The 21,673-nt window shown below is 40.4% G+C and overlaps 1 protein-coding gene across 1 annotated transcript in view; it reads right to left on the reverse strand.

Annotated features, from left to right (window-relative positions):
- Positions 1 to 21,673, reverse strand: part of VAV3 (vav guanine nucleotide exchange factor 3) — a 398,335-nt gene that overhangs the window by 217,997 nt on the left and 158,665 nt on the right. Inside the window, exon 3 of the mRNA XM_065890862.1 lies at positions 897 to 955. Coding sequence (XP_065746934.1) covers positions 897 to 955 — 59 coding nt within the window. The remainder of the gene's footprint in view (positions 1 to 896; positions 956 to 21,673) is intronic.

Here is a 21,673-nt window from a genome sequence, read left to right on the forward strand (position 1 = left end):
CTGGCTGTGTGGCTACTGAAACTGTTTTTCTGTATTTCTAACATTCCTAATAATACAACTTTCTGACTGACCTAACTTGAATATGCAGTATTTTAAACAGAAAAGGCCTGACACAGCATAACACATCTACCTTTCCATACTTAACTGACTGCATAATGCTTCACTGCATGGAGAAGGTATAATTTAACCAATTTACAGTGGACCCTTGAACAACAAGGTTTGAACTGCACACGTCCACTTATAAATGGATTTTTTTCAAGAGTAAATACTACAATACTACACGATCCACAGTTGGTTGGAACCACGGGTGCAGAGGAACTGAGGATGCAAAGGGCCGAATATAAGTTACACTTAAATTTTCAACTATGTGGATGGTTGGTGCTCCTAATTCCCACGTTTTTCAAGGATCAACAGTCCTTCCAAGTTTTTCACTTAGTTCCAAACTTTCAATACACCTTCTTGAATATATATTATTTTATACTTGTCGGATTATTTCTTAAACGCCTAGAAGTTGTGACTTATTGTTATGGCCTACAAGATATAAATGTACTGCAATATCTTTTTTTAAAATATCTATTTAATTAAGCATTTGTGTTTGTCTTAATGAACCACCTGCATAGGAATGTCAGAGGAAGTTAAAAGAAAGAACTGTATCAGTGACAGTCACCAGTGAGTTGAGGACGATGTTTAGCTAATGTGTCTTATTCAACGCTACGAATAAGTTCTTACTTGCCCGATAAATTTCAAATGTTTATTGAGCACTTATATACCCGGCCACTCTTCATGAATGAGATGTGGTCCCTGGATGCAAAGTGCTTTACACATAGTAGCCATTCAATAAACAATCACTTCATTGAACTGAACGGGACGTACGAACCACAGAGAAGCTAGCTTACCTGATTCCTGTGGCCAGCGCTACAGGTGTGCGAGAGAGTCGCGATAATGCTTCTATAACCTGAGAAAAGAGGAAAAGGCTCACTGGACGTGTATTTCAGAAAAAAATATTTTTTTTCAAAAACAGTAGTTTTACAATCTAATATTAACAATAGCAGCGGAAACTTAAGTTTGCAGGTGTCACCAAAGTGCAGAAAGGGAAGAGTTGTAACTGAGAAGTATAAACACCTACTTATAATTTTGTCCCTTCCCTTAATATTGACTCTACTTATAATTTTGTCCCTTTCCTTAATTTTATGGCTCTAAGCAGATTACTAACCATGTGGTTTGCAGTTTCTTGATCAGTAAAAACAAGGAGTTAGACAGGGTAATTCTAAAGTTCTCATGTCTCCCTTACTACATGATCTGAAAGACCCTGTAACGCCGCTCTGTCCAAAACAGTAGACACTAACCACACAGAGGCTATTTAAATTTAAATTAATTAAAATCTTAAAAACAAAAAATCAGGTTCCTTAGTTGGACTAGCCACGTTACATGTGCTCAGTAGCCCATGCGCCTAGTGGCTACTGCATTGGACGACACAGACATCAAACACTTCCGTTATCACAAAAAGTTCTATTGGACAGCACTGCTGTATAGCAAAGTGGTTCAGAGGGTGGGCTCTCCAGCCAGACCACGTCATGTGAGTTCTGATCCCGACTTCACCATTTATTAGCTGTATATCCGTGTACAAACTACTTAATTTCTCTGGGTCTCAGCTTTCTCTTCTGGCTACTGCCTATAATAATTAAGTTAGGTTATTAACAATCACTATCTTATTATGAGAATTAAAAAGATAATACATGTAAAGCATTTATATGGTAGCTATTCTTTATAATTGCCAACTTCAAGAAAATTACCTTATTCTAATTCTGAATATTTTCAGAAAAGGAATTTCCTAAATTACCCTTAATTATCTGTATCTGTTTCAAAAATTCTTCATAAAGGTCTTCAGTACCTAACCCTCGATGTGCCCTGCTAGAGCTTTAGCGTTAGTACATAGCAACTGTACCCTTCCTTCCCACGTTTACACCTAACAGCATCTCTTTCAAAGACTTACTGAGGAAGCTAATGAGCTAAAATGTGTTTTTCTCATGAAACCTGTTTCTATGATAATAGATATAATTTGTCTTAAGTATCTAAACAAAACGTAAATACGTTCTACTACAAGGCCTATTCACAATGAGAAAACAGAAAGAGAAAAGGTAAAAATCTATCTCTAGGTTGAGGTAGTCTTTGAATTCCCCAGTTCAAAGATGGAAATGTTTCCAGTACTAGGAGTCGCATAAGGGTATTAGCCACACATATACTTATTTATCACCTAACTTCAGGAGGCAGTATATTGTTGTGGTTACAAACTCTGAACTGAGAACACCCGGATGAGCTAGGCCCACCTTCACCAGCCTCGATAAAATGTGGATAATAACAATTACCTACCTGCCTCACAGAGTTACTGAAAAATTAAATGACACAATGCCCATCAAATGCTTAACTCAACAAATGTGAACTGTTATTAATAAATAAAATAAAATAATCATTATATACAAATGACATTTAATCTAATCGAAGGCCTTTATGCAATTTCTTTCTGGTTTAACCTTGCTGAAGAGCAAAAAACAACCACCTAGGCAACACTTGATATCGATTAATATCCATAAGAAAGATAAAGCAACTTCAGTGAGTCTGTAAATTCAGGAGATCATGAACGAAATAATAAATTTATCAAAATAAACTGATTCAAGATAAAAATAATCATCTGCTAAGTTTCTAAAATATGCATTATTGAGTGAAAAGTCTAGCTATTGGAGGATTCCAGGATAATCTGTGGAGTAATATTTAGACTGCTGAATTAACTACATTGTTGAATTTTAGCATGAGACTTATCCTGATGTAGCACTGTTCTAAAGTTATGGGGTGAAGTCGGCTTCTAATTCGTTTTTTCACAGCAGTGTCACTACTCAATAACAAGAGAAACAGCAACAGCATTAGTACCGCTATGTGTTTTACTACTGCTATTATTTAACACAAATGTTAAAACACCAGAACTAGTCACAACCTGTCCCCGCCACACAAGACTATATGTAGTTTGATTTTTTTTAATACAATTGTCCACCAGAGGGAGCGAGACAATAGTCTATCACTTCACTCCTGCATTGAATGTAAGTACAAACATTTCTGAAAATTAACATGCTGAAACCAACTGTTATTTACTTAAAAGGATTATCTAGTCTATTCAGTGATAGAAAAATAACATAAAGATAAAAGTTCAGTGGATGGGACTGAAGGATAATAGGTAGCATGTCTTAAAGTGAATCTCCCAGGGGACTATCACTCAGTTTTGTATCTATCTTATTGTACATCAAGTCCATCCATTAACTCAAGTTTAGCCAAAGCAAATAAGGACTGTTTGGTCAATGTAGTGTTTTTAGAACAGTGTGTATTCTATATAAAGGTGGAGTGTATCCGGATTTGGAATAGACAAGTACACAAATTAATGCCAGATTCTGAAGTCCTCTGTGTGGAGAATGACCTGCTGTTAGAAACATCCTTCAAGTATATTTACAAAAGAAAATAGCCCCAAGGGTGGTAAGAAGACTATTTGCCTTGAAATGTCTTAATTTCTAAATTGTTGCCTCAAATAACATGACATATGGACATTTACTCCCAGAAAGGGGGGTAACAAGTTAGAATATTTGCAGGTTAATAGGCTGAAAACCAACTACTAAATCCACATCATGGATTTTCTTTCTCTACCTACATCCACCCCTTGTTTGATAAGAAGAATGGCATTTGCAAAGAAATGAAAAAATTCCAGATAACAAGAATAAGAGTTACCGTGCGAGGAAGGTGGGAGAGGTGAGCAGGGCTTCTGTGTGTCTGCTTTGGAGGGGTGGGCTAGATCCCAGAATCTATGAAGGGTCATTGACAAGTTTAAGGAAGATAGCAGGGTCAAAACTGCATTTTTAGAAGATCACTCAGCAAAGTGAAGGACAGACCGGGGTAGGAGGACATGGGATACAGATAGGGACCAGGAGACCCACTGGGGGTGGGGGGGTTCTCAATCATCCAGGTGAGAAATGAGAGGTCTACAGGAGAGCTAGAGAAGAGGTGGAAATATGCGAAGTATTTAGGAACAGCGGCTGACACACCGTGGAGGCTGAGGAAGGAGGAAGAACCCGGGACCACCTGGGCCGGCTGTTACAGCGTAGAGGGGCCACAGTGCTCCGGGATGCTCCCGAGCAGGAAACCCTCGTCCTCGGTTCCCTCCAAACGCCTGACTACATTCATCCTTGTCTCAGCCAGGTTGGTCCCCACCCAGAGCCTTCTCTGACCATCTCCCTCCTCCAGTCTGGGTTCTTTCTGTCCCTACAGGACCCTGGACATAACTCTGCGCTAGCACCTATCCCCTTATTCAAAATTTATCTGCTGTTTAAAATATTTCAAAAGGACTCGTGTTTATCTTGTCAATTGAAATAATGCAGAAATACATAAAAGTTGCCCGCCCCCCCCACACACCCCTCTCTCACCTTCTGCCTAAAGGAGACCAGAGCTAAGAATCTTGGTGTGACTCTTGCAGAATTGTTTTTTTCTTTTTCTTTATGATTATTATTTTAGGTAATGTGTTTCTGTTATACAGATTTCTCTACCAACGTGCTTTTGTCATTTACCAACATATCACATATAGTGGTGTCAACACATACAGATCTTTATTCATTTTAATGAATTCATTCATTCATTTATTCGTTTGAATGTTGTATCACATTCCAGTGTCTGTATATAACATAATGATTTAACGCTTCCCCTGCCAGTGAACTTTTTCAACATTTTGCTACAACAATGCTGCAATTACCATCCTTGCCAAATACCTTTTCAATTGTGTGCAGGTATTTCTATAGGAAGGATTCCTAGATGGGCTGACTAGGTATAACCACTGCTCTTCAATAAATATGCACAAACTCGCATTACCCCCGAAGAGTGTGTAAGAATACAACAAGGCATTCTAATGACCTGTTTGTCTGTCTTTCCCATCCAACAATGGAAAATACCTTAAGGGCAGGGAAACTGCTTCTTCACTGTTCTATTCCCATCACTGCACTCACAGCCAGCCTCCAAACAACCACTTAACACAAAAATATTTGTTGCTCAAACAAATGAATGACTACTACTTACCCTGCAAAATTGTTGTGAGGATTAGGGATAATATGTGTAAAGATATGTAAAGAGCTTAGCCTGCCACAAGTGAGGAATGAATGAGTAACTGAAGAAACCCATTATGAAAATTAAATATTAAGTATGAGAAAGAGTTGCTTATCTCCTGAAACCTAGAGACAATGTACACAGTGGCATGCCCCTCCCCATCAAAATTTTCCCCCTAATGATAATTTTTATTTAGTTTGGGCTCTTTATTTTTTCCATCCCCATTAGTCAGTTTAAAAGCCATGAAAGAAAAACAGTTTGCCAAAACTGAATGGCAACACCGTACACTGATAAAGCTACCCATTTTAACTCTTCTCTTCATGAGACCTTCTGGCTAATTCTCACCTCTGCTTATCTGGCACACTAGTGCTGTTGATATTGTAGTTTGTGAGAAAAGCAAGTCAACCGTGCAGAAGCAGTTTGCCATAGCTCCTTCCAAGGTCTTGAGTTAAGGAAGCCATGGACATAGCGAAGAACTCAAGGAACCATGGGGACCAGCACACAGGTCTGCCAAGAAGTACTAATTAATTATGGCTTTACCTCCTTGAGCTCTCTGCTCTGAAGTTTTCTCTCTTAACTTTCTCCCTGAGCCAACTGGAAGGCTATAAAGATTCCTGAACAGGGCTCTGGATTCAATAGGAGTTCCTGGGGAAGTGCTTCTTCCAGGAAGATAGGTTAAAAAAGGGCAATCAGGTGGCTTCAAGCTTGAGCCCCAAGCACCTGACAAGCTTGGCAGTTCAAGAACGGTCTGCAGCATTGCAGCACCACAGCACGAAGCTACCATCTAGCAGCTGAAGCTATGGGCAGGGATGCTGCATCATGGTTCCTACAGGCTCAGAGCAAGTGCCCTGCGGGTTCATGGAGGAAAAACCCAAACCCCAGAGGACGTAATTGGAAGTGTGGGCCTGGGGGTGCTGGGCTGAGTAATTCAGACAGGATAGGCCTGTAGACTAGACTGAGCGCAACCAGAAGCAACCCAGAGACCTGGTATTACGCCGGCATCTGATTCTCTGCCAATGAAGCCTAACCCTACATCCAACCAGATGGTGAGTTTCAGGCTAACAATATATCTCACTTTCTCCTAGGAAATCAACAGAACTCATTATCTTAATTTCCTTTGCAGTTCTAATCTCACACAGCAAATTACCCCATTAGGATACACTGCAGCTTAGTGCCATTTCTAGCAACATGTTTACATCTTTCCTAAAATAGCTGGTTGTTGCTTTGCATACTGTAGAAGGCTGTTGAAAAACATCCCTAGCACGTCTTCTGTGGGTAAAGCAAAGCAGTACAACTAGATAAGATGAATAAAACATTACTTCTGTATCAAGAAGATTATGAACTATGGGAAACTCATTTGCATTGTTCAGAAGAGTAGAGTATCTATATGGGTTTAAGTGGTCCGAATTACAGTTTGTGCAGACCTTGATACTGATCATAAATGTAAGAATTATTCTGTATGTATTATTCTGAGGCTTCAAAAGTAAAGCTCTATAGAGATAAAGAACCTCTCTTTAGGAAAGTCATATACTAGGCTGGTTAAGATGCAGGCTTAAGACTCAAATTTTCTGGATTCACATCCCAGCTTTACCTCTCACTAGCTGGGTAACCACAGAAGAATGTCCTGTACTTCTACTGCTATTTCCTAATGCCACTGTTGCCACCATCATCATTGGTAAAGTAAGATTTGGTCTTTGCAAAGCACTTCAGAAAATAACATGTGATGTCTACCTCAAGTTATCATAGGATACAAAGGAAAGCTTTCTAATGGCTGGGAATACATTTAATAAATTATGTTGTACATTCGAGTACTTGATGGCTAGCGTTTGTTAATAGTTGCTGACAGTTGCTAAGCTTGTCTAGTTGTAACACTATGCTTTTTAAAAATGAGGACTGTTGACAGTAAATGTTTTTCTTTTATTTAGTATTCATTTCCTGCTTCCATGTAATTAATGTTTAATCAAAATAATCAAATAAAAAAATAAACTCCTCTCATACCAAATTATGTCTAACAGGCTAAAAACAATTGCATTTGACCTTGCTACAGTGAATTTTAGTAAAAAACAAACAAATGTTCCATGCCTAGTCTGCTCGTGAAGATATAACACTAATAACGGCCAGAATCACATCCAGCTCATAAAAGAGCTCTAAGAACAGACAGTACAAAGAGACGGGCTCAGAGAAGCTTCAGCACACATCGCCCCACAGTCCCCATCCCCTCCACACCTCACTGCCTCAAATAAATATAAAAATCTATGTAACTAGAGTGTGTCTGTCATTTAACCACAATTTCAGGACAAGTCCTTTAGCTGAATCCCCACCCCCAACCATATGACAATCCCTCCCAACTCCATCCTCTACAGAAATTCTAGAGCCATCCCCACATTTTATTCAAGTGATTCTTTGAGAGGCTGATGAAAGTTCTTGGTCCTTTCCTCAGAGGGAGGGAAAATAAAGACTGTATATACTAATACACAGATACACATAGACATATAAGTATACATAATTCTGCATTTTATCTCAAGAAATCCAGGGACCTCTTGAAGACCATTCATGGATTTCCTAGATTCTCATTCCATCTCCTTCTTTGCCTAGAATAAAACCAAGGCCCAGAAAAATTAACTAGCTTGTCCAAGGCCAAAGAACCGAGAGCAACAGAATTGGTACCAGAATCCAGGTCCCTTCTCTTCTACCCAGGCTACTGCTTTTTCTAACTCACCATCCTGCCCATGAATCTCCTGCATTTACTCAGGGAACATCTGTGGAACACTTACTATGGGCTAGATACACCTGATAAACTCCATTTTGTTATACTGAGGATAGCAAAATGGAGACTATATAATTCCTACTCTCAAAAACCCACCATCTGTTGGGAAAGACCACAAGGGTGGATAGTGGAAACACAGACCTAGTACTACAAAGTGCATCCATAGCCCAGAGGAGTGAGCAAGGCCAGCTGTGACCCTCAGCCTGAAGGACAGAGAGGCTCAAAAGGGTCTTTAGAAGAGGTGACCCTGGGCTGCATCTTGAAGGGCAACAGGGAACTTCCCAGACTCTCTGCAGGTTATAAGAGGTCTGATGGGTGAGAACCACCATGCTCTGGCTTCACCTCCTCCCTCATCGCATGCTCCAGTGAGAACACTTGCCCCTTACTCTCTGAGAAGCTCTTTGTAGTTGCCATTTCCTGAATAATATTTTCCTTATTTGGTTGACGGTGAATAGTTTTCAGGTTCTAAGAGAGAGGTCATTAAGCAAAGCTTTTCTAAACCAAACAGACCAGCACTTGTCTCATGAGGCACTTCAACACCATCGAGGTCTTGCTGTCTCTGCTTTCTCGGCCTCCACACTCGGCCCCTGAAGACCCAAAATAGAGCATATTTCCTTCAAACCTGTTTCTGCTCCCTATTGCCAATGAGCCCACAGTCTCTCTCCTCTCCCTCACCTGCCCAGGAAGCCAGGAAACTTTCTAGACAGGCACTTCTCCTTCATACCCCATCCTACCAATTCTCCCTTTTAAATGTCTCTCAGATCCAACTCCTTCTCTCTTCCTGTGCTTCTGCCTTTAGTCCAGGTCCTCTCTATCTCTTGCCTCAGTCACTGGAAAAGCCTTCCAATTCATCTCCATGCCTTCAATTTCACTTCCTTCATCTTCTACGTGGCTACCATAGAGGCTGTATGACATTTCAAAACTGTCAATCTAGTCACACCACCATCACCACTCTGCCCACCTTAAAATTCTTAAATGTTAGCCCTCGTGCAGAGATCAGATTATTTAGCAGGACACTCAGAGCCTTCAATTGATTGGATCTGCTCCCCACCCCCTTCCAGGCTTCCCCTGCCACCAACTCTCCCCACATCTGCTGTTCAGCCCCATACAACCACCTTGCCTGCTGTGCCCCAGACAGACTCTAGAATTTACTCCATACATGTAAATTCTAGCAGATCAAAAAAGTCTTTTTACTAAAATTCACAGAGGTGGTTTCAAAATGCACACTTTCAGACTAAAGAGCAGGCAGGGAAAAAGCAAACTGGTACCAGCAATGCTAATTTTCTCACACCAAGTAAAAAGAAGTTACAATTTTTCTTACACACTGTTCTAACCATCCCCTGGGTCCAAATACCAAAGCAGATGAAACCTGAAATTCATCAGTGCAGAGTTAGGTGTCTGGAAGCACAACTCTCCAGTTAGAAATCAGAACAAACATAAATACTACTTCACCTAAATTTACACTGGTCTGTAAGGATGTGTTGAAGTTAGTACACAATAAAGAATTCAACTTTTTGTAGGCAACTAAAAAGAAATACTTTAGTTTGAAAACGTAATCATATTTGCAAATCATTCCCTGACTTTACACAGAGTAGAGATACAATCTACAAAATTCATGTGGCGCTTTTAATATCTTCACAACTACAAAAGGGAATCTAGTTGTGGGCCCTGTAGGTAAACACTGATTACTCACTGTACAATTATAGTAACGACTCTAGCTCAGCACTTGAGGTGGTAGCAGTGTTATTACCAGCTCACTAAGAACCCACTGTGGCTTTCACACAACTCACTTTAAACAGATGTGTCCTATGTGCTAGTATCAGGCCAGAGGACAGGTTGTTTATGAGATCAGGAATAGACTGGGAGAGCTCTATGTGACTTAAGGGACTTGGAAAATAGAATGAATTTTCAAAGCTGCCTACAAATCATTCAGCTGGGTCAAAGTTAACATATTTTCCAAACCCAGCTCACTTTCAAAGTCACGCAGAGATCTCTGCTTCCTGCATGCTGCCCCCATGGCTATTCCTACTTTAAAGGCTGAAATCACATGGAGTGCAGGAACAGACAGGCAACGCCAGGATGACAGATCCAATGGTGGAGTAGAACATGTCCCTTTCTGCCAGCCTGGAGATGCTCCATCTTTAGTCCCTACCACGAGACTGCTCACAGAGCAGAAGGAAATGTCTGCAAAAGTTATTCTCATATTTCAAATCATCTAATAGAAATTGCACCTTGGACTACAGGACTACACTGGTCATTTAATACCGCTTGGAAATGCTCGTTTTCATACGTGCTTGAGCAATTAAAAAGCAGGTAAACTCATTCTTTATTATGTAAGAAACAGTTTCTAGACCAGAGCTGACCATTAGAAATATGTGAGCCACACACATAACTTTAAAATTCTAAGAAGCTACATTAGAAAAAATAAAGACAGGTGAAATTAACTTTAATCTTATACCTTTTTTTTTTTTTTTGCGGTACGCGGGCCTCTCACTGTTGTGGCCTCTCCCGTTGCGGAGCACAGGCTCCGGACGCGCAGGCTCAGCGGCCATGGCTCACGGGCCCAGCCGCTCCGCGGCATGTGGGATCTTCCCAGACCGGGGCACGAACCCGCGTGCCCTGCATCGGCAGGCGGACTCTCAACCACTGCGCCACCAGGGAAGCCCTCTTATACCTTATTTAATTCAATATATTTATAATAGCATCATTTCAATATGTAATCAAGATAAAAAACAAGACTTTTATATTGTTTTATTTTTTTATTCTAAATCTTCAAAATCTGGTGTGTATCTTACAGCACATCTAATTCAACCAAGGCATATTCGAGCGCTCAAGAGCCACATGTAGTGAATGGCTATAGAGTAGACAGCCCAAGACCAGACAAAACCCTTCCGAGCGCTCAGAGTATACAGGAAAAGGAGTCAGATCCATAGTGAAGAAAAGGTTGGACCAAACCTTTCATTTTACAGATGCAGGTGGTAGCTACAAGTGGCACGGCCCCCTCGAACTCCACAGCTCCATGTGCTCGAAAGAGAGCCAGAGCCTACACATCTGGACGCCCAGGGCCCGTTTTAGTAGAACCAGCGGAGTGCTAAAGAGACCCTGAAAGGGAGTGGGGAGCCCCCGGGGGAGGAGGAAACTGCCCCTCCCCACAAGCCTTCTCTATTTCATATTTCCCTGCCATCTATAAGTGCCAACTGTTTGATCATTCTCTCCACCTGCCAATCTGACGGTCACCCACCAGGACATTCATCACCTATCCCATGCCAGCCCTGGCCCCACAGACACTCGCTGAAAGCTGGTCAAGTCCTCTGTGCCCAATGTGCTCGCAGTGGGGTTGGGAGACAGACAAGGAAATAATCACAAAGATCCAGGTAAGCCATTACACAGGTGGTAACAGTTGTGGAGGGATGATGTACAGGGCTTGTAAGAGCAGAAGGACAGACAGTCTTTGTCTAAGACTTCAGGAGATGTTTCCCTGAGGAATGGACATGGGAGTTGAGATCTGAATTTCTAATGAGGTTTTTAAAATTTTTATTGGAGTATAGTTGACTTACAATGTTGTGTTAGTTTCAGGTGTACAGTAAAGTGAGTCAGTTATACATATACATGTACCCACTCTTTTTTAGATTCTTTTGAGCAGACACTCCATTCCAGCATTTTTCACACAAAAGCATTAATGTTTTTAGTATGTGCTATAGCTTGAATGTTTGCATCCCCCCAGAATTAATATTTTGAAACCTAATCCCCAATGTGACAGTACTGGGCTGTGAGGCCTTTGGGAAGTGACTGGGTCATGAAGGCTAATGGGATTGGTGCCCTTCTAAAAGAGACCCCAGAGAGCTCACACCCCACTTCCACCATGGGAAGACACAGCAAAAAGACATCTATGAACCAGGTAGCAGTCCATACCAGACACTGAATCAGCTGGCACCTTGATCTTGGACTTCCCAGTCTCCAGAACTGTAAGAAATAAATTTCTGTTGTTTAAAGCACCCGGTCTCTGGTATGTTGTCATAACAGCCTAAATGGACTAAGAAAATGTCTAACATCATTCCTTCCTTCCATTTATTTCTAACCCTATTTCTTCGTGTTCTTTGTCCCAAACAGGGAAGGTCACTGAGTTCCAGAGATCAATAAACTCACCAAGTCTGTGAGCCGGTCCGACTGTGATGAGAATGGGCTCCCAAATATCTGCCTCCGACGAGGGCTTCTCCCCTCTGACCTGACCGCATTTATCAGACTTGACAAGTTACAGTACAATTTCCCAGGTGTCCTGAGGTGGGTTCGATCCAGGCTGCCAATGACCATATAGAAGTTAGGACTTCATTTGATAGGCCACAGAGTTAAGCAAGGTGTTTAAGGAGGACGGTAACATGTTCAGATTTGTTTTCTAGGATAACTGTACCTGTGCTGGCTGTTCAGCAGATTAACTGAAAGAGAAACACACTCGTAGAATGGAGACTAGAGAAGAGAGACAACTCAAAGTTCAGGTGACAAAGCACACAGCATGGCCCGGGGCACTATGATGTGAAGGAGGGAATACATTCAAGGGCATTTCAGAATATATCCAAGTAAGGTAAGACAGCTACACTAATGTGATTCTCAGATGACTAAGACCCATGTTTCTCAACACTGGCTGAAAGTCAGAAACAGCTGAGGAGCTTTTAAAAAACACCTATATCCACACCTTGCTTTCATAAAATATGACTCAGTCTGCAGTAGGGGTCCAGCATCAGGACTTTTAAAAAGCTTCCCAGGTGATTATAATATATAGCCAGGGATGAAAACCACTAGCTTGGGTACTAGAACAGCTTTTTGAATCCCTAAAGTCAAGCAGAAACAGTATGTTTTTTAATCTTTAATTTAGCAAATAAGTATTAAGGGCTTAAGATAGGCACTAAATTACGTGTTTAGGTTTATTTACTCTCATAAAATCTGAGTTATGTGATATTCTTATTTTAACACAATAAGAACCCTCTAAGGGTCAGAAGTGGAATGATTTCTAGGAACATGATAAGCCAATAGCAGAACCTAGATTTGAACCCAGATCTGAATACTCAGATCTGCTAAAAGCAGATGATGCTGCCATTACCTTTAGAGTTGGGCCTTTGATTGTGATCTGACTTACAGTGTTCCTTAATTTGCAGATATCTTGATCCCCAAGGAGTGTAACCACCTCAAAAGCTAAACCATGCTCCATGTTCCACTGAACCCTCAGCAGTGTCTAACACCATGTGAACAACGGTAGCACCTAAACTCACCTGCTACTAAATTCACCATCACACTGCTGAAGCAAGGGTGGGCTATCTTTTCCTTATTTTGCCAAAATAGAAACCTTGACTATATTTTCACAGAAAACCTTTTTCAGGGTTACAATACACAAAGTATTATGGAAATATAAATCCTGTATATTCATAGCATAAAACAATTCCTTTAATAGTGTAGTTCAAATTCATATGAAAATATAAACATGTCATAACAGTAACTTCCTGCATCTTTTGTCTGAACAATAAACAAACAGGAAACATATACTATTAAAGTAACCACCTATAAAAGCCCATGTAAATTTCAACAAGTAACAAAGACATTAATATTTACTAAACAAGGGCTGCCTCATTATGCAGTCATGCTAACTGCTTATGAAAATGTATTAGTACATTTGCTCTGTAACATTTAGGTACTAATTCATGTATAATAAAATGTCCAAGAAAACGTGTATGATCATAATTAATTCTAACTTATTTCCATATCTTATTTGTTTGAAACTCAGAGAGCAGAGTTTAGCTGCAGAAATAATTAATTTATATGTAAAATTTTCTCGTACTGTCAAATTGAACACAAGAGAAGCAGTTAACACAACAGAACCCACTTAGAAGGGTCTGACTGTTCAAAGCCAGAGCCCATGGGCTCATGTTCCTCCATCTGGTTGGTAATTAAGTAGACTGTAAGGAAACATAGTATTCTATTTTCTCTAAGGGTTATTTCTCTGTTTAGAAGTATAAATATTTATATGGATTTAAAGTTAACCTCATCAAACAAAAATAACACTGGTAAACAAATGAGTGCTATTATATATTATATATATTTACACGCACACATACACACCCATAGATGCCAATCTTTATGCTGAGCACTTTATTAAATGTTCACAACAACCTTATGAAAAGATAACGTCATCATCTTCATTTGAGAGAAAGCTAAACTGAGGAAGAGAGAGGTTAAAGAGGCCATACTCCAGAGGCAGTGAGCAGTAAAGCCAACAGCTGCACACAAGTGATCTGACCCGGAATGCGTGCTCTCTTGATCACTACACATGCTGCCTCCCATATGAAAGTACTGATGATAGATGGTTTGGGAGCTACAAAGAGGTGAAAGACACTGTCCTCGTGGTCCAGAAGCAAGAGCTCTGCCTGTTGAAACTAAGCAAGCCCACACACGCTCAGACCCACATGCTGGAAACGAAAACCATGAAAATCAAGACAGCTCGTGATTACTGCTAGATAAATTGTAGAGCCAACTAGGGAAGGTGCCTGTGCTATAACTCACCACGCTTTCCATATTTGTCACAACTTCTCACATTTGAAATATTACATATCTGTTTATTATCTGTCTCCCTGAATTAGAGTATAAGCTCCATGAGAGCAGGGGGTTTGTCAGCCCTGTTCCCAGCAGTATTTACAGCCCCTAGAAACCACAGAGCTCACAGATGCTCAATAACTATCTCTGAACAAGGGAAGCACTGAGGAGCACCCACAAATAGAAGCACAATAGAAAGAGATGGATTCACGATGGGGGATTTTGAAATAGGACTGAAGAGGCTAGCTGGAAGCACATGGTATTAAATGTTAGGCTAAGGGCATCCCTGGTGGTGCCATGGTTGGCAGTCCGCCTGCCAATGCGGGGGACGCGGGTTCGTGCTCCAGTCCAGGAGGATCCCGCATGCCGCGGAGCAGCTGGGCCCGTGGGCCATGGCCGCTGGACCTGCACATCCGGAGCCTGTGCTCCGCGACGGGAGGGGCCGCAGCAGTGGGGGTCCCGCGTACCGCAAAAAAAAAAAAAAAAAAAAAAAAAAGTTATGCTAAGGAGGCTGTTTATTTATGGGAAGCTAATAAAGATTTCTGAGCTGGAGAATGAACTGTCAGAAAGCAGTATGTTGGGCTTCCCCGGTGACACAGTGGTTAAGAATCGCCTGCCAGTGCGGGGGACACGGGTTCGAGCCCTGGTCCGGGAAGATGCCAGGTGCTGTGGAGCAACTGGGCCCATGTGCCACAACTACTGAGCCTGCGCTCTAGAGCCCGCGAGCCACAACTACTGAGCCTGCATTCCACAACTACTGAAGCCCACGGGCCTAGAGCCCGTGCTCCTTAACAAGAGAAGCCACTGCAATGAGAAGCCCACGCACCGCAATGAAGAGTAGCCCCCACTCGCCGCAACTAGAGAAAGCCTGCACGCAGCAACGAAAACCCAACGCAGCCAAAAATAAAAATAAATAAATTTATTTAAAAAAAAAAAAAGCAGTAGTTAAGAATACTAATCTGGTAGCTGTACAAGAGAGTTCGGAGGAAGGAGCCTGAACCTCGGAAGTTGTTTCAACACCTGCCTCGCTCTGAATTGATTACAGAGTGAGCTTGGGAGGTAGCAGAGGAAATGAATATGGTAAGTGTTATGAAAAAGGGATCAACCCAACTTGTGCACTACTGGATACACAGAACCCCAGAGAAGCAAGTCGAGCTTGAGCAAACTTCAGAAAATCTGATCTGACTCTAGTTCATTACAATGTAGAAGATGCACTAGAGAAAGGATCAAATCTAGGCATTTTTTAGAAATATGATTCTATTCCGGTAGGGGAAAAAGATAGCTCTGGTTGACAAAAGTTGAAATAGCTGACCCAGAACTGTCTTGAATCTCAGAGACCCATGTGACTGGGACATTTCACATCAGGGCTGCTGACCTGAACCTGTGTTAGGCTGGATTCACAAATCTGGGGCTGGCCCAGAAGTAGCCTGACAGGGATGTGTGTGTGTGTGTGTGTGTGTGTGTGTGTGTGTGTGTGTGTGTGTGTGTGTGTGTGTGTGTGTGTGTTTTCACACATGGACCAGTACTAATAAAGGAAAATTTTTAAGGACATATATTTGATTCATAGTTTTTTTTTTCCCCCTTCATCTTGCTTTTCCTTTTCAGCCTTTGCTGAGGATCATTTGCAAACATGGTACATTGTTTTCCTTCCCACCTAAATTACATTGGATTTAATCAGCTTTTTGAAATTCATCTGCACTATGATCTAAGAAAAAAAGCTGAAGATTAACTTGTGTTTTTATTATTTAATTTCACTTTGAGATGCCATCTCTATTTCATTCCAGGTGTTTGCTGCTGTCCTCTTTAGGAATAACTTTAGCTGAATTACTTAAATAGCTATTTTTGAAGCAGTACAACAATATCTGCTGCTTTAGAATTCTGTTATCTGTGGCTTTTAAATCCTGAAAGGGATTTTACTTTAGGAGCCCTGGAATACTTCTCTTTCTGTAACTTGGATACTTTGCAATGAGCAAGGAGTACTTTTTAGTCATTAGCTCCTCTGAGTGTATGTGGTTCATCCAGGATAATCTGAATTTTCCTTAGAATCTGAGTATTTACCAAGAACTGGCACAGAGAAAATAATCCTCTCAAAGGCTGTAGAAATGGAGCTCAGCCCTGATGGGCAAAATGACACCAGTGAGCATGCAGGGCTGCGCTCTGGTGGTCCTGGTCCCAATTTTTCCTCCGATGCAGTTTTACATTTGATATTTTGTTTGCACTTAACCTCAGATAAAGTATTTCACCTGGAAGAATGGGTACAGTTTACTTACAGGACAAAAAAGAGAGGAAGAAAGAAAGTCAATGAAGTTCACAATTCTTTCACCAGAGTTATTTGGGAGTCATCAGCCCTCTCTTCTGAAGCTGTTTCTCAGATACTCTCTCTAGCCAACCTTTGAAAAGAGACTCAGACATGGAATATACCAGAGACACACTGCCTAGCAGCCGGACAGTGCTTGGTTTCACCTGCCAAGCAGGTTTGCCTCCTGGCAGTACCCAGGAATGCAACAGAACTCCCAAGTGAGAAAATAGTCATATACAGAGGACATTATTGAGATAACTCATGTCTAAATAACTTAATAAATTATATCCTTTAAACCCTTGCCATGATGGTATCCTTCACATATCTGTTGTGCTGTATCAAAATCCCTATGCCACGTTAGTAAAATTCCTTGAATGGAACCAGGCTGGATCTACCCTGTATTGGCTTCTGTGCAATGATAGATTGTACTCTAATAATAATAGAATGTTTCTGTATTAATACTGTTGTCCTTTTTCTTTTTATAATCTTCTGTCTTAAACGTCCCCCCAAAATGAATATCCAGTCAAAATATGGCATATTTAAGAGGTTTTAAAATCTGGATCATCTTTTACGGTTATTTCTCCCAGAGAATACTTGATAGCACCCTAAATCAAGAGGACAAATCCCTAGAGTGGCAGCCCAGACTCAAACATTTATATCCAGTTATAAAAATTTGCTTAAGTCATGGGTCTTTTAATACTATACAGAGAGGAAACCTGAGCTGATACAAAGAGCCCTCAATGAAGTAGAACACTGAGATCCTTACACTTTGTACGAAGGGACATTTTGAATGGGATGTTTCAAAGCAGCTGCTTTGACGAGGCCAGGTCAAAAGAGCTGTGCCTATTAGGAAATAATGAACAGAAAGATACTCCTGACCCTATCAAACCCCTGATCCATGCTCTGATCTTTACCTCATTCCTAACTCCCAGCCCATCAGAACCTAACTCTCAGAACTGAAGATGGGGTAAAAGTTCAAGAATGAGGCAACTGATCACTTGATTTAAAACAAACAAAAAGGGGCTTCCCTGGTGGCACAATGGTTGGGAGTCTGCCTGCCGATGCAAGGGACGCGGGTTCGTGCAACGGTCTGGGAAGATCCCACATGCCGCGGAGCGGCTGGGCCCGTGAGCCATGGCCGCTGAGCCTGCGCTCCGCAATGGGAGAGGCCACAACAGTGAGAGGCCTGTGTACCGCAAAAAAAAAAAAAAAAAAAAAAAAAGAAACCAAACAGGACAGCTTCATATTATTTTTTTCAGGCCACATAAGTCCCTAGTATCAAATGGTTTATCAAAGTGGCTCCTACACAATGGCTTTGTTAATATGACTGCCTCAAAACATCACGCCAAGAGAATAGGACTCCACAGAGATTTGGATTCTGGTTCCAGCCATGACTTGATGTGAGACCACACTCAGACCATGTGGTTTCTCTGGACCCCAGGCCCTTATCTCTAAAATGACCAGCTATTTGGATGTCTAACCTCAACTCTACCCATCTAAGCTGCCACAGCCCCACCTGCTAACAGTGAGCCAACAGTGGTACAATCTTGCCACTTTTTTTTTTTGAAGTATAATTGATTTACAATATTGTGTTAGTTTCCGGTATACAGCAAAGTGATTCAGTTATATTTTTTTCAGATTATTTTCCATTATAGGTTATTACAAGATATTGAGTATAGTTCCCTGTGCCATATAGTAAATCCTTGTTGCTTATCGATTTTATAAATAGTGGTGTGTATCTGTTAATCCCATATTCCTAATTTATCCCTCCTCACCTTCCTTCCCCCTTTGGTAACCATAAATTTGTTTTCTATGTCTGTTGTCATTTATTCTTTTATGGATCAGTTCTCTTAGAAACAAGACATGTATATTGGTGCAGTGTACTGGACTGTTCATACATGTTATATAATTTGAGGCAAACGATTCAGTGGAAAGGCTCTATATTTTTTCTACTAAATATATATAAATACTAGAATCGCGTAATATATGATGGGTACAATTTTTTGAACCCTTAACCCATTTAAAGAGCATATGAATCTGGTTTTGATCTAAATAAGGATCAAAGATTTATAAGAGAGCACATTATAAGTGAATGTAAAAAAATACAAAATAAATTCCTGGGAATCATGGCAGAGTCAATAATTTTTGTAGTAGTCTGATAAGTGGAGTTTGAAAAATAGACATATATTGTTGCTTGTTTTTTAAAAAGTATAGTTATGCAAATTTACCACATAGCAACCTTCTTTACATCATAAGTGTACACTGATTAAAAATTTTTGCCGCCAGTATATTTGATTCATTTTTCTTACCTTCTCCTCCACAAAATATTAAATAGTTTGATTCAATCACATTTATCTGCTTTTTGGTTCTGATGAGTAAAATAACTTTGAAAGATAAGTGGAAATTTATATATAGTATGACTCTGAGGTAGGATAATAAAAGTCTTAAAAATACTGAAATGCACAAAAAGGTACTAATTATATTATTATTAGCTACCATTTTTCAGAGCTAACTGTGTGCCAGGAACTCTACAAAAAACTGTGAGGTGGGAATTACGCCAACTTTACATAGTAGGAAACAGTATCAGAGAAATTACATAGCTGTCTAACAACCAGTGGAACTCACACCCAGCCACTTTAGCTTCCTTGTAATACCAGTTTGCCCTACAGTAATTCTCAAGCTTGGAGAAGCTACTATTTTATTGGTTTTCACACCTAACATATATGTATTGAGCATCTGCACATGCCACAAATTCCAGTAGGTATCAGGGATAGAAAGAAGTCAGTGATGCATCTCTTTCCTCAAGGAATGCCCAATAATGTGGAAAAGAGAGAGACATGTAAACCAACCCTGCAATCAAATGTGAAGTGCTGTGAACAAGGTACTCACAGGGCTCCAAAAAGCACGAGTCAAGACCACCTGGATCTATGGGTCAGGGGAGGCATTCCAGTGAGTTACACTGGAATAGAGTTTTAAAAAATGATTAGAGATTTGCTATGCGAGCAGCAGTGGACAATGACACTCAAGACAGAAAAACAGCAGAGACATAAAAGAGCACAGAACTTTTAAACGATGTTATGTCTCAATAACTGCATTATTTCTAGGTTGGGGTAAAAGTGAATGGAGAATGAGTGGGGAAATACCATGTTAAAAAGAATTTTAAATCTTTGCCTTTATATAGCACAGTAGTTCCCAAACCTTATCCTGCACCAGTATCACCTGGAGGACTTGTTAAAATACAGATGCTGGGCTTCACGTCCAGAGTTTCCAATTCAGCAGACCTAGGTGAGGCCTGAAAATTTGCATTTCCAACAAGTTCTAAGATGCCACAGATTGTCAGACTAAGGATCACACTTTAAGAACCACTGATATAGAGAAATAAGCCATGAAGAGATTAATTCAAGAACACAGTATTTTTTAAAGTTATTCCCTTTAGTCCTCTGGTTTCCCCTAAATGTTAATCTAAAAAAGTTCTTGATTTAAAAACTGAAAAGTAACTACATACAGGTCTGCTTGATGTAAAGAGTCTTGCAGAAGGAACACAAACCAACAGAGGAATAAGGAATTGCATTTTTTTGGCGTTTACTCCAATCCTACCTTCTAAAGTGAGGTTGTGTGAGAAGGTCTCTTGCCTTCCCACTGCTCTATCAAGAGGAAGAGGCCTGTGTAGAAATAGGAAAGGGTCCTCTCAGACCTGTACTGCACCAAGGTGGGCCCCTGCCCCCATGCTTCTCATCCAACCCCCAGCCAAAGGTTGCCTGTGCATCCAATAAACAGGATGTTCAAGGGCATACATTGCACTGTCAACAACAGTGGCTATCTGGGGAGTGGAGCTGCTATGCATTTCACTGTTGCCTTTATGTATGTATGTATGTATGCATATATGTATCTATGTATGTATGTTGCCCCGGGTCTTAGTTGCGGCATGCAGGATCTTTAGTTGCGGTGTGCGGACTGTTGCAACATGCATGCAGGATCTACCTCCCCGACCAGGGATCGAACCCGGGACCCCTGCATTGAGAGCTCGGAGTCTTACCCCCTGGACCACCAGGGATGTCCCTACTTTTATTGTTTAACATTTCTCTATTGTTTGAAGGTTTATTAATAGGTGTACATAAACTTATTCGAAAATAAAATTTTTTAATACAAAGATGTTTTCAGGATTGTACAACAAACAGAAATGGTTTTCAAACTCTCTTACTGCTCTGTGGTGCCAGCCCTTGGTTCAAATAAAATGTTGTCAGAAGCCCAAAACTTAAAACTGAGAAAAGAAGAGCTGGTCAGGAAAACGTGATACTCTAGAGGTGAAAGACCCAAAACTTCTTTGAGGAACAACCACCTTATTGCTTCTCGAGATAATTACAGTACTTTGAAAGAGTACTTTTCATTTAGCTATGTAAGGCCTGGATTTTACTTTAAGTTATGTCATGTTTGTACCTTATACAATCTATTGGCTTGTGTTGAAAAATCAATTAATCATTCAAAATTTCCTGATTCAAAATCAGTTTCCTTATTTGTCTTTTCTGTTTCTGATGTTCACTCACCAAAAAAAGAAAACAAAGATGTCAGGTTGAAAAAAATCTAAAACTGTAATAACACAAATATAACTTTCACTGTTTTCTATTTAATTTTTTTAGATCCAAATTTGTTAGAATGGTAACTGAACTAAGTATAAAACAAGTTACACACACACACAAACGTGGGGGAAGTTTGTCTGGCATAAATATAGACTAATATGTAAATTAATATAGTAACTTACTTTCCACTAATAATGACTTCTTTCTATTTTCAGTCCTTGAAGATAGGAACATAATTTGGAACATTTGGCACAATTTAACTTGCTGTGAAAACACTAGTATTTCTAATTTGAATCCTACACGATAAAGCATGGCAAACAA

This window comes from Phocoena phocoena, chromosome 1, assembly GCF_963924675.1.
Source record: "Phocoena phocoena chromosome 1, mPhoPho1.1, whole genome shotgun sequence".
Lineage (NCBI taxonomy): Eukaryota > Metazoa > Chordata > Mammalia > Artiodactyla > Phocoenidae > Phocoena > Phocoena phocoena.